This window comes from Argopecten irradians, chromosome 4 (assembly GCF_041381155.1).
Source record: "Argopecten irradians isolate NY chromosome 4, Ai_NY, whole genome shotgun sequence".
Classification (NCBI taxonomy): Eukaryota; Metazoa; Mollusca; class Bivalvia; order Pectinida; family Pectinidae; genus Argopecten; species Argopecten irradians.
Genome location: NC_091137.1, coordinates 2598100 through 2612528, shown reverse-complemented (window position 1 = coordinate 2612528; position 14429 = coordinate 2598100). Strand labels below are relative to the sequence as shown.

General features: G+C 37.3%; 1 protein-coding gene across 1 annotated transcript in view; it reads right to left on the bottom strand.

Moving 5' to 3' along the window:
• LOC138320364 (F-box/WD repeat-containing protein 5-like) overlaps nucleotides 1–14429 on the bottom strand; it is a 63633-nt gene that overhangs the window by 29279 nt on the left and 19925 nt on the right. The window contains exons 2-4 of the mRNA XM_069263287.1: nucleotides 13702–13882; nucleotides 6908–7157; nucleotides 2221–2395 (exon numbers count right to left, since the gene is read on the bottom strand). Of these exons, the coding sequence (XP_069119388.1) occupies nucleotides 2221–2395; nucleotides 6908–7157; nucleotides 13702–13838 (562 nt within the window). The 5' untranslated portion in view covers nucleotides 13839–13882. The remainder of the gene's footprint in view (nucleotides 1–2220; nucleotides 2396–6907; nucleotides 7158–13701; nucleotides 13883–14429) is intronic.

The following is a 14429-nucleotide window of genomic DNA, read 5'->3' as shown; positions in this document are numbered from 1 at the left end:
TGTGTGATATATATTGGTTTACGGGTATGAACATGACATCTAGAGACTTGTGTCTGATATGTTTGTTTACGGGTATGAACATGACATCTAGAGACTTGTGTGTGATATGTTGGTTTACAGGTATGTACATGACATCTAGAGACTTGTGTGTGATATGTTGGTTTACAGGTATGTACATGACATCTAGAGACTTGTGTGTGATATGTTGGTTTACGGGTATGTACATGACATCTAGAGACTTGTGTGTGATATGTTGGTTCACGGTATGAACATGTCATCTAGAGACTTGTGTGTGATATATATTGGTTTACGGGTGTGAACATGACATCTAGAGACTTGTGTGTGATATGTTGGTTTACGGGTATGAACATGACATCTAGAGACTTGTGTGTGATATGTTGGTTTACGGGTATGTACATGACATCTAGAGACTTGTGTGTGATATGTTGGTTTACGGGTATGTACATGACATCTAGAGACTTGTGTGTGATATATTTGTTTATGGGTATGAACATGACATCTAGAGACTTGTGTGTGATATATTGGTTCACAGGTATGAACATGACATCTAGAGACTTGTGTGTGATATGTTGGTTCATGGGTATGAACATGACATCTAGAGACTTGTGTGTGATATATTGGTTTACGGGTATGAACATGACATCTAGAGACTTGTGTGTGATATATTTGTTTATGGGTATGAACATGACATCTAGAGACTTGTGTGTGATATATTGGTTCACAGGTATGAACATGACATCTAGAGACTTGTGTGTAATATGTTGGTTAATGGGTATGAACATGACATCTAGAGACTTGTGTCTGATATATTGGTTCACGGGTATGAACATGACATCTAGAGACTTGTGTGTAATATGTTGGTTCATGGTTGAACATGACATCTAGAGACTTGTGTGTGATATATATTGGTTTACGGGTATGAACATGACATCTAGAGACTTGTGTGTGACATGTTGGTTTACGGGTATGAACATGACATCTAGAGACTTGTGTGTGATATGTTGGTTCATGGGTATGTACATGACATCTAGAGACTTGTGTGTGACATATTGGTTCACGGGTATGTACATGACATCTAGAGACTTGTGTCTGATATATTGGTTAACGGGTATGTACATGACATCTAAAGACTTGTGTGTGACATATAGGTTCATGGGTATGTACATGTCATCTAGAGACTTGTGTGTGATATGTTGGTTTATGGGTATGTACATGACATCTAGAGACTTGTGTGTGATATGTTGGTTTACGGGTATGTACATGACATCTAGAGACTTGTGTGTGATATATTGGTTTACGGGTATGTACATGACATATAGAGACTTGTGTGTGATATGTCGGTTTACGGGTATGTACATGACATCTAGAGACTTGTGTCTGATATGTTGGTTTACCGGTATGTACATGACATCTAGAGACTCTTGTCTGATATGTTGGTTTACGGGTATGTACATGACATCTAGAGACTTGTGTCTGATATGTTGGTTCATGGGTATGGACATGACATCTAGAGACTTGTGTGTGATATATTGGTTCACGGTATGAACATGACATCTAGAGACTTGTGTGTGATATGTTGGCTCACGGTATGAACATGACATCTAGAGACTTGTGTCTGATATGTTGGTTCACGGTATGAACATGACATCTAGAGACTTGTGTCTGATAAGTTGGTTCACGGGTATGAACATGACATCTAGAGACTTGTGTGTGATATATATTGGTTTACGGGTATGTACATAACATCTGGAGACTTGTGTGTGATATGTTGGTTTACGGTATGAACATGACATCTAGAGACTTGTGTCTGATATGTTGGTTCATGGTATGAACATGACATCTAGAGACTTGTGTGTGATATGTTGGTTCACGGTATGAACATGACATCTAGAGACTTGTGTGTGACATGTTGGTTCACGGGTATGAACATGACATCTAGAGACTTGTGTGTGACATGTTGGTTCACGGGTATGAACATGACATCTAGAGACTTGTGTCTGATATGTTGGTTCACGGTATGAACATGACATCTAGAGACTTGTGTGTGATATATTGGTTTATGGGTATGAACATGACATCTAGAGACTTGTGTGTGATATATTGGTTCACGGGTATGAACATGACATCTAGAGACTTGTGTGTGATATGTTGGTTCAAGGTATGAACATGACATCTAGAGACTTGTGTGTGATATGTTACCTTTCAAGCTGAATACAGCAATCTCCCCAGATGTGCTGTTAGCTCCAAAATGGACTCCTGATACCAGAAGGAGAGTGTCACTCTCATTAAACTGTGAAAATTGGGTATATTTCCAGGTAAGCATCTTCATGTCTTCTTTATACTTCATTGTAACGGGGTAGAGGGCATTCCATACCTGTGAATATCAGGTAGAATTTACATTATGGCACATTTGATGTTATACCATGCTTACTTTAAATACTAAATAAATATTATTAAGATATACTGCCAAGAAAGAATTATTATCTACAGGAATAATACTGGCTGGTCTAATGCAATACACTCATGTCCCCTGACTCTGTATTACATGACTACCCATTCAATACACTCATGTCCCCTGACTCTGTATTACATGACAACCCATACAATACACTCATCTTGTCAGACTCTGTATTACATGACTACCCATACAATACACTCATCTCCCCTGACTCTGTATTGCATGACTACACATTCAAAACACTCATGTCCCCTGACTCTATATTACATGACTACCCATACAATACACTCATGTCCCCTGACTCTGTATTACATGACTACCCATACAATACCTCATCTCGTCTGACTCTGTATTACATGACTACCATACAATACACTCATCTTGCCTGACTCTGTATTACATGACTACCCATACAATACACTCATCTCGCCTGACTCTGTATTACATGACTACCCATACAATACACTCATCTCGCCTGACTCTGTATTACATGACTACCCATACAATACACTCATCTCACCTGACTCTGTAATACATGACTACACATTCAAAACACTCATCTTGCCTGACTCTATATTACATGACTACCCATACAATACACTCATCTCGCCTGACTCTGTATTACATGACTACCCATACAATACACTCATCTTGCCTGACTCTGTATTACATGACTACCCATACAATACACTCATCTCCCCTAATTCTATATTACATGACTACCCATACAATACACTCATGTCCCCTGACTCTGTATTACATGACTACCCATACAATACACTCATGTCCCCTGACTCTGTATTACATGACTACCCATACAATACACTCATCTCCCCTGACTCTGTATTACATGACTACACATTCAAAACACTCATCTTGCCTGACTCTGTATTACATGACTACCCATACAATACACTCATGTCCCCTGACTCTGTATTACATGACTACCCATACAATACACTCATCTCGCCTGACTCTGTATTACATGACTACCCATACAATACACTCATCTCGCCTGACTCTGTATTACATGACTACCCATACAATACACTCATCTCGCCTGACTCTGTAGTACATGACTACCCATACAATACACTCATCTCGCCTGACTCTGTAGTACATGACTACCTATGCAATACACTCATCTTGCCTGACTCTGTAGTACATGACTACCCATACAATACACTCATCTCGCCTGACTCTGTATTACATGACTACCCATACAATACACTCATCTCGCCTGACTCTGTATTACATGACTACCCATACAATACACTCATCTCGCCTGACTCTGTATTACATGACTACCCATACAATACACTCATCTCACCTGACTCTGTAATACATGACTACACATTCAAAACACTCATCTTGCCTGACTCTGTATTACATGACTACCCATACAATACACTCATCTCCCCTGACTCTGTATTACATGACTACACATTCAAAACACTCATCTTGCCTGACTCTGTATTACATGACTACCCATACAATACACTCATCTTGCCTGACTCTGTATTACATGACTACCCATACAATACACTCATCTCGCCTGACTCTGTATTACATGACTACCCATACAATACACTCATCTCCCCTAACTCTATATTACATGACTACCCATACAATACACTCATGTCCCCTGACTCTGTATTACATGACTACCCATACAATACACTCATCTCGCCTGACTCTGTATTACATGACTACCCATACAATACACTCATCTCACCTGACTCTGTAATACATGACTACACATTCAAAACACTCATCTTGCCTGACTCTGTATTACATGACTACCCATACAATACACTCATCTCCCCTGACTCTGTATTACATGACTACCCATACAATACACTCATCTCCCCTGACTCTGTATTACATGACTACCCATACAATACACTCATCTCGCCTGACTCTGTATTACATGACTACCCATACAATACACTCATCTCGCCTGACTCTGTATTACATGACTACCCATACAATACACTCATCTCGCCTGACTCTGTATTACATGACTACCCATACAATACACTCATCTCCCCTAACTCTATATTACATGACTACCCATACAATACACTCATCTTGTCTGACTCTATATTACATGACTACCCATACAATACACTCATCTCGTCTGACTCTGTATTACATGACTACCCATACAATACACTCATCTTGCCTGACTCTGTATTACATGACTACCCATACAATACACTCATGTCCCCTAATTCTATATTACATGACTACCCATACAATACACTCATGTCCCCTGACTCTGTATTACATGACTACCCATACAAAACACTCATCTCGCCTGACTCTGTATTACATGACTACCCATACAATACACTCATCTCCCCTGACTCTGTATTACATGACTACACATTCAAAACACTCATCTTGCCTGACTCTGTATTACATGACCACCCATACAATACACTCATCTCGTCTGACTCTGTATTACATGACTACCCATACAATACACTCATCTCGCCTGACTCTGTATTACATGACTACCCATACAATACACTCATCTCGCCTGACTCTGTAGTACATGACTACCCATACAATACACTCATCTCGCCTGACTCTGTAGTACATGACTACCCATGCAATACACTCATCTTGCCTGACTCTGTAGTACATGACTACCCATACAATACACTCATCTCGCCTGACTCTGTATTACATGACTACCCATACAATACACTCATCTCGCCTGACTCTGTATTACATGACTACCCATACAATACACTCATCTCGCCTGACTCTGTAGTACATGACTACCCATACAATACACTCATCTCGCCTGACTCTGTATTACATGACTACCCATACAATACACTCATCTCCCCTGACTCTGTATTACATGACTACACATTCAAAACACTCATCTTGCCTGACTCTGTATTACATGACTACCCATACAATACACTCATCTTGCCTGACTCTGTATTACATGACTACCCATGCAATACACTCATCTTGCCTGAGTCTTTATTACATGACTACCCATGCAATACATCTGTGTGACATCACGGCAGCAACAAAATCGCACTGGTAGAACTTTAGAAGAAATTCAAAATATGTTATCAAGATGGCGCCATCTTGGATTTTGGAACAACCTGAAAAATAACAACATTTGGCCAAGACTATGTCAAGATAATTTCATGAAACTTTCAGCTAAATCGCACTGGTAGAACTTAAGAGTTCTAATTATGTTTTAAAGAAGGTGGCTGTTGCAGCCATCTAAGATTTCTGATAAACCAAAAAATAATAACACTTAGTCGGGACCATGTCAGGATCATTTCATGCAAGTTTTCAGCTAAATAGCACTGGTAGAACTTAAGAAGAAGTTCAAAATGTGTTTTCAAGATCACGGCTGCGGCGGACATCTTGGATTTCAGATCAACCCGAAAAATAATAACACTTGGTCTGGACCATATCAGGATCACTTCATGCAAGTTTAAGCTAAATCGCACTTGTAGAACTTAGGAAGAAGTTCAAAATGTGTTTTCAAGATAGTGGCTTTGACGGCTTTTGGATCAACCCAAAAAAAACAACACTTGGTCGGGCCCATGTAAGGATCATTTCATGCAAGTTTCGGCTAGATCGCACTGGTAGAACTTCAAGATGTTCAAAATGTGAAAAGTTAAAACACAGCGCACGGCGCACAGCACAAGGAGGGCGGCTCATGGCGGATGACAAGGGACAATTTTTAGGACTTTTCCTAAAAAGAAGCAAACAACAGGATTTGTGTTGAAAATAACTTAACTTATTTCAAAATGGCAGGATATCATCGTTGTAAAGGTGCAATAAAATGTAATAGGGATATTTTACCCTTGCGATCACAAAATATTGTAAAACCATCGGCAAGCCAGCCTCAAGTTTTACAATAATTTTTGACCCCGAGTAGAATATCCCTATCCTTCATATCCACATATGAAAGAGTTTTATGATACTACATTGAATATTGGTAAATTATTCAAATTATAAATGATCCATTACCCATGAAGGTTGTGTAGTTTAGGATACACACATTTTCAATGGAGATATATGTGTCAAAGAGTGAAACACTTAAATTGTTTAAAATGTAAAAATTATCCTGACAAATCATGGGTTTTATTACTTTAATGTCCTATTAACGGTCAGTGTCATGTAAGAAAGTGCCAGGTTTGTTGGTGGAGGAAAGCTGGAGCACCGGGAGAAAAACCATTCACTGACCAGTGGTCAGTACCTGGCAACTGCCTTACATGGGATTCGACCTCATAACCCTGAGTTGGAGAGCTTGTGGTATAGTATGTCAAGACATCTTAACCACTCGGCCCCACTAATAAATCAATATACACTGGAACATGGATCTCATATACAGCAGCAGTATCATTTAATTAGAAAGGAACTTGTATATCTGGTGTTACCTACCCGTATGAAGCCGTCCTTTGAACATGTAGCAAACATCTTGCCATTGTGAGAGAAGCTTACATGGAGCACCTGGTCGCTGTGCTGTCTGATGACCTCGCTCTCAATAACCGGAGTGTGGTAGTATAATCGCTTGTACTCCTGCAGCCAGGAAGTTCTACCAGGTGCTATATATACAGATCTGTCTATTTTCCAGTGTCGGTAAAATAGTGATCTCCACAAGTACTCATCATAGCTTACTCTTAACCAACACCTGAAAAAATATTCACCACACATGTATAACATATACTATAGATATTGTATAGTGGCAAAACTTTGAGGGCTGTTTATTTTTCACTGTATACAAGTTATTGAAATCCGCTAATTTTAAACACAATGCGACTTATTCAGAAATACACTGATGTTGAAAAACAGTAATAAAAATAAAAATTAATCAAAGTACTCAAAGTACTGCAAATACAACGCAGCAGAAACATAAAAATAGAATGTAATCAAATGAATTTCCAAAATCAAAATATATAAACCATATCATAAAGACTTTGATATTAATTATTTCATGAACATTCAACTTAGCACAGAAAATACATATGTTTTGTCTGCCATTTTTCTGAAGTAAAATTCCCATATGAAATAAAAGATTTTAAAATTACAAAAGCAAACAAAAATGAATTTTTATCCTATAATCTTGTTTTTTATGTTGCACATACACTTATTTTGGTAAAACCATGCACACATGAGGGCAGCCTTATAAGTTATATTGCCTTTATCTTAAAGATCTGTTTTTAACAAGATATCCCAGAGGGATCTTGGCGCCCACCAAAGAATGATCTATGTCTGACAATGGAAAGAGGGATCTTTTCTCTGCTTTTCAAACTTTTGCGAACATACTATATATAAAATTTGAGAAAGATCGCTTCAGTACTTTCTGAGAAATAGCAGAAACAAACTTCAACTAACAAAATCCAAGATGGCTCCTTGGCGGCCATCTTGTTGATCGATCGGTCCCAAATCGAAATATGCACAACTGGGGCCCTAGGGGAACCTATATATGAAAATTGAGACAGATTCATTCAATACTTTCTGAGAAATAGCGATAACAATCTTTAATTGTCAAAATCAAAGATGGCAGCCTGGTGGCCATTTTGTTGACCGATCGATCCAAAAACGTATTATGCACAACTAGAGCCCTAAGGGGAACCTACATATGAAATTTGAGAAAGATCCCTTCCGTACTTTGTGAGAAATAGCGATAACAATCCTTAACTATCAAAATCCAAGATGGCTGCCTGACTGCCATTTTGTTGACCGATCGATCCAAAAACGCATAATGCACAACTAGATCCCTAGGGGAACCTGCATATGAAATTTGAGAAAGATCCCTTCAGTACTTTGTGAGAAATAGCGATAACAATCTTTAATTATCAAAATCCAAGATGGCTGCCTGGCGGCCATCTTGTTGATCGGTCGGTCCCAAAACACAATATGCACAACTAGAGCCCTAGGGGAACCTACATATGAAATTTGAGACAGATCCCTTCAGTACTTTGTGAGATATAGCGATAACAATCTTTAACTATTAAAATCCAAGATGGCTGCCTGACTGCCATTTTGTTGACCGATCGATCCAAAAACGCATAATGCACAACTAGATCCCTAGGGGAACCTGCATATGAAATTTGAGAAAGATCCCTTCAGTACTTTGTGAGAAATAGCGGTAACAATCTTTAATTATCAAAATCCAAGATGGCTGCCTGGCGGCCATCTTGTTGATCGGTCGGTCCCAAAACACAATATGCACAACTAGAGCCCTAGGGGAACCTACATATGAAATTTGAGACAGATCCCTTCAGTACTTTGTGAGATATAGCGATAACAATCTTTAACTATTAAAATCCAAGATGGCTGCCTGGCGGCCATCTTGTTGACCGAACGGTCCCAAAACGCAATATGCACAACTAGAGCCCTAGGGGAACCTACATATAAATTTGAGAAAGATCCCTTCAGTACTTTCTGAGAAATAGCGATAACAAACTTTAACTATCAAAATCCAAGATGGCTGACTGGCGGCCATCTTGTTGACCGATTGGTCCCAAAATGCAATATGCACAACTAGGGCCCTAGGAGAACCTACATATGAAATTTGAGAAAGATCCCTTCAGTGCTTTGTGAGAAATAGCGACAACAATCCTTAACTATCAAAATCCAAGATGGCTGCCTGACCGCCATTTTGTTGACCGAACGTTCCCAAAATGCAATATGCACAACTAGGGCCCTAGGAGAACCTACATATGAAATTTGAGACAGATCCCTTCAGTACTTTCTGAGAAATAGCCATAACAAACTTTAAGTAACAAAATCCAAGATGGCTGCCTGGCGGCCATCTTGTTGACCGATTGGTCCCAAAATGCAATATGCACAACTAGGGCCCTAGGGGAATCTATATATGAAATGTGAGACAGATCCCTTCAATAATTTCTGAGAAATAGCGATAACAAGAATTGTTAACGGACGGACGGACCACGGACAAAAAGCGATTTGAATAGCCCACCATCTGATGATGGTGGGCTAAAAATCATTTTAAAACATTATTTTAAGGTACACAGAAAGAACATCTGATTAGTTTACTTTATAACTCTCAGGGACTCTCAGGTCTATAAGCTTTAGATAGTTAGTCCAATTTGAATTATTATTAACAGGGATTATGTAAGTTGAACTGAGGAGTCACCAGCATGCAACAGTCAGGGAGTACTGGTATTATAAGGTACAGTTGACCTAGATGGTGCAATGAACTTGGAATTTTAACCTCAGCCCATATACCCCATATAGGAAACAGAAAACTAGTAACTCTACAAATATACCCCATATAGGAAACAGAAAACTAGTAACTCTACAAATATATCCCATATAGGAAACAGAAAAGTAGTAACTCAGCAAATGTACCCCATATAGGAAACAGCAAACTATTAACACAGACAATATACCCCATATAGGAAACAGAAAACTAGTAACTCTACAAATATATCCCATATAGGAAACAGAAAAGTAGTAACTCAGCAAATGTACCCCATATAGGAAACAGCAAACTATTAACACAGACAATATACCCCATATAGGAAACAGAAAACTAGTAACTCTACAAATATATCCCATATAGGAAACAGAAAACTAGTAACTCTACAAATATACCCATATAGGAAACAGCAAAACTAGTAACTCTACAAATATACCCTTATAGAAAACAGCAAACTATTAACACAGACAATATACCCCATATAGGTAACAGCAAACTATTAACACAGACAATATACCCCATATAGGAAACAACAAACTATTAACACAGACAATATACCCATATAGGAAACAACAAACTATTAACACAGACAATATACCCCATATAGGAAACAACAAACTATTAACACAGACAATATACCCCATATAGGAACAACAAACTATTAACACAGACAATATACCCCATATAGGTAACAACAAACTATTAACACAGACAATATACCCCATATAGGTAACAACAAACTATTAACACAGACAATATACCCATATAGGAAACAGCAAACTATTAACACAGACAATATACCCCATATAGGAAACAGAAAACTATTAACACAGACAATATACCCCATATAGGTAACAACAAACTATTAACACAGACAATATACCCCATATAGGTAACAACAAACTATTAACACAGACAATATACCCCATATAGGTAACAACAAACTATTAACACAGACAATATACCCCATATAGGTAACAACAAACTATTAACACAGACAATATACCCCATATAGGTAACAACAAACTATTAACACAGACAATATACCCCATATAGGTAACAGAAAACTATTAACACAGACAATATACCCCATATAGGAAACAGCAAACTATTAACACAGACAATATACCCCATATAGGTAACAACAAACTATTAACACAGACAATATACCCCATATAGGAAACAACAAACTATTAACACAGACAATATACCCCATATAGGAAACAACAAACTATTAACACAGACAATATACCCCATATAGGAAACAACAAACTATTAACACAGACAATATACCCCATATAGGAAACAACAAACTATTAACACAGACAATATACCCCATATAGGAAACACAACAAACTATTAACACAGACAATATACCCATATAGGAAACAACAAACTATTAACACAGACAATATACCCCATATAGGAAACAACAAACTATTAACACAGACAATATACCCCATATAGGAACAACAAACTATTAACACAGACAATATACCCATATAGAACAACAAACATTAACACAGACAATATACCCCATATAGGTAACAACAAACTATTAACACAGACAATATACCCCATATAGGAAACAACAAACTATTAACACAGACAATATACCCCATATAGGAAACAGCAAACTATTAACACAGACAATATACCCCATATAGGTAACAACAAACTATTAACACAGACAATATACCCCATATAGGAAACAACAAACTATTAACACAGACAATATACCCCATATAGGAAACAACAAACTATTAACAACAGACAATATACCCCATATAGGAAACAACAAACTATTAACACAGACAATATACCCCATATAGGAAACAAAAACTATTAACACAGACAATATACCCCATATAGGAAACAACAAACTATTAACACAGACAATATACCCCATATAGGAAACAACAAACTATTAACACAGACAATATACCCCATATAGGAAACAACAAACTATTAACACAGACAATATACCCCATATAGGTAACAACAAACATTAACACAGACAATATACCCCATATAGGAACAACAAACTATTAACACAGACAATATACCCCATATAGGAAACAACAAACTATTAACACAGACAAATATACCCCATATAGGAAACAACAAACAATTAACACAGACAATATACCCCATATAGGAAACAACAAACTATTAACACAGACAATATACCCCATATAGGAAACAACAAACTATTAACACAGACAATATACCCCATATAGGAAACAACAAACTATTAACACAGACAATATACCCCATATAGGAAACAACAAACTATTAACACAGACAATATACCCCATATAGGAAACAAACTAAACAGACAATATACCCATTAGGAACACAAACATTAACACAGACAATATACCCCATATAGGAAACAACAAACTATTAACACAGACAATATACCCCATATAGGAAACAACAAACTATTAACACAGACAATATACCCCATATAGGAAACAACAAACTATTAACACAGACAATATACCCCATATAGGAACAACAAACTAAACACAACAAATATACCCATATAGAACACAAACATTAACACAGACAATATACCCCATATAGGAAACAACAAAACTATTAACACAGACAAATATACCCATATAGGAAACAGCAAACTATTAACTCAGACAATATACCCCATATAGGAAACAGAAAACTATTAACACAGACAATATACCCCATATAGGAAACAACAAACTATTAACACAGACAATATACCCCATATATAGGAAACAGCAAACTATTAACACCGACAATATACCCCATATAGGAAACAGCAAACTATTAACTTAGCTAATATACCCCATAAAGGAAACAACAAACTATTAACACAGACAATATACCCCATATAGGAAACAACAAACTATTAACACAGACAATATACCCCATATAGGAAACAACAAACTATTAACACAGACAATATACCCCATATAGGAAACAACAAACTATTAACACAGACAATATACCCCATATAGGAAACAGCAAACTACTAAGTCAGACTATATACCCCATATAGGAAACAACAAACTATTAACACAGACAATATACCCCATATAGGAAACAGCAAACTATTAACACAGACAATATACCCCATATAGGAAACAGAAAACTATTTACTCTGCAAATTTAAACTTCAATAAAGTGCTTCAGGGAGAGTACTGAGCGATACCGCTTATTATTTAGCAAAACTAGTAACAGTAAATAGTTTGGATCCCTTTGATCTCCTGCACAGCTCAACGACGTTCAGTTTGCAAAACGTTTCTGATTGGCTGACCAATCAGGGACCAGTATCAGTGTGAATGTAACACTTTGATGGACTTGTAGATTGGGAAGTAGGCGGGGCCACTGTATGTTGCTTTTTTGTTTAATTTTACAGTTTTTACCAAAGATACAGATAATTACACAACAGGGGGAAAAAATGGTTTGCTGATTTGTTTCTTACTTCTTTCTGTCTACATATACAATGTCACCTAAATTTTAATCCAGTAGAAAATGTGTTTTGCAAACAGAAATCTGTAATGAAACAGGAACAATTACATAATTGGTGACAACTCCATACATACCTGTATTACATAATTGGTGACAACTCCATAATACCAGTATTATTTAATTGGTGACAACTCCATACATACCTGTATTACATAATTGGTGACAACTCCATACATACCTGTATTATATAATTGGTGACAACTCCATAATACCAGTATTACATACTTGGTGACAACTCCATAATACCAGTATTATATAATTGGTGACAACTCCATACATACCTGTATTACATAATTGGTGACAACTCCATACATACCTGTATTACATAATTGGTGACAACTCCATAATACCAGTATTATTTAATTGGTGACAACTCCATACATACCTGTATTACATAATTGGTGACAACTCCATACATACCTGTATTACATAATTGGTGACAACTCCATTCAAACCTGCATTACAGAATTGGTGACAACTCCATACATACCTGCATGTAACAGAAGCCTTGAGTACTGAAGATGCTGGTAGGTATGAAAAGATGTGAAGCAAGATGTTGTCAGGTAAACATTGCCAATCAGACAACTCTGAGGAATAGTCGCTGTGTGATGGGACTATAGTATCCATGGCTATCACTGTAAGATTTCCATCTTCTGCTTGTAGGGGTCACGCTAGTAACAAACAAGTAAATTGTCAACATGATCATTTGAAAAAACTATATACAGTATTTGCCATAATTAGCACCCCTCTCCTTTTCAGGAGAAGAGTTGATGTTGCATAAATGCCCACATCCCATGGATTTAACAATGTTTTACAACATGTGATGTCTCTAACTCAGGCATTGCGAAATTTGCCGGTCCGACGGACATGTCCGACAAAATTTTACTCAGACCGCCTATTTTGAAATCCAGTCTGGACCAACCGTCCGGCAATTATTGAGTACCTAAAGTTGGTAGAAAATGCGTCTCTGAAGTATTATGCAGGTGCTCAACCTAACATGAGTACACAAAGATTAAAAATATGTTAGACTCTTTTCGTCCACAACTTACATTTTTGTTCATTCATAAGTACCCTCTTTGTTACAAATATTCAAGCGCCCTGGGTGCTATTTACGGCAAATACGGTAGTTTACTTTAATTCTTGATGAAGCACTGGTAAAGCTTTTTAGCCATCCCAAGCACTATAAACCAAATTATTTTCACAGTGACTTCTTTAAAT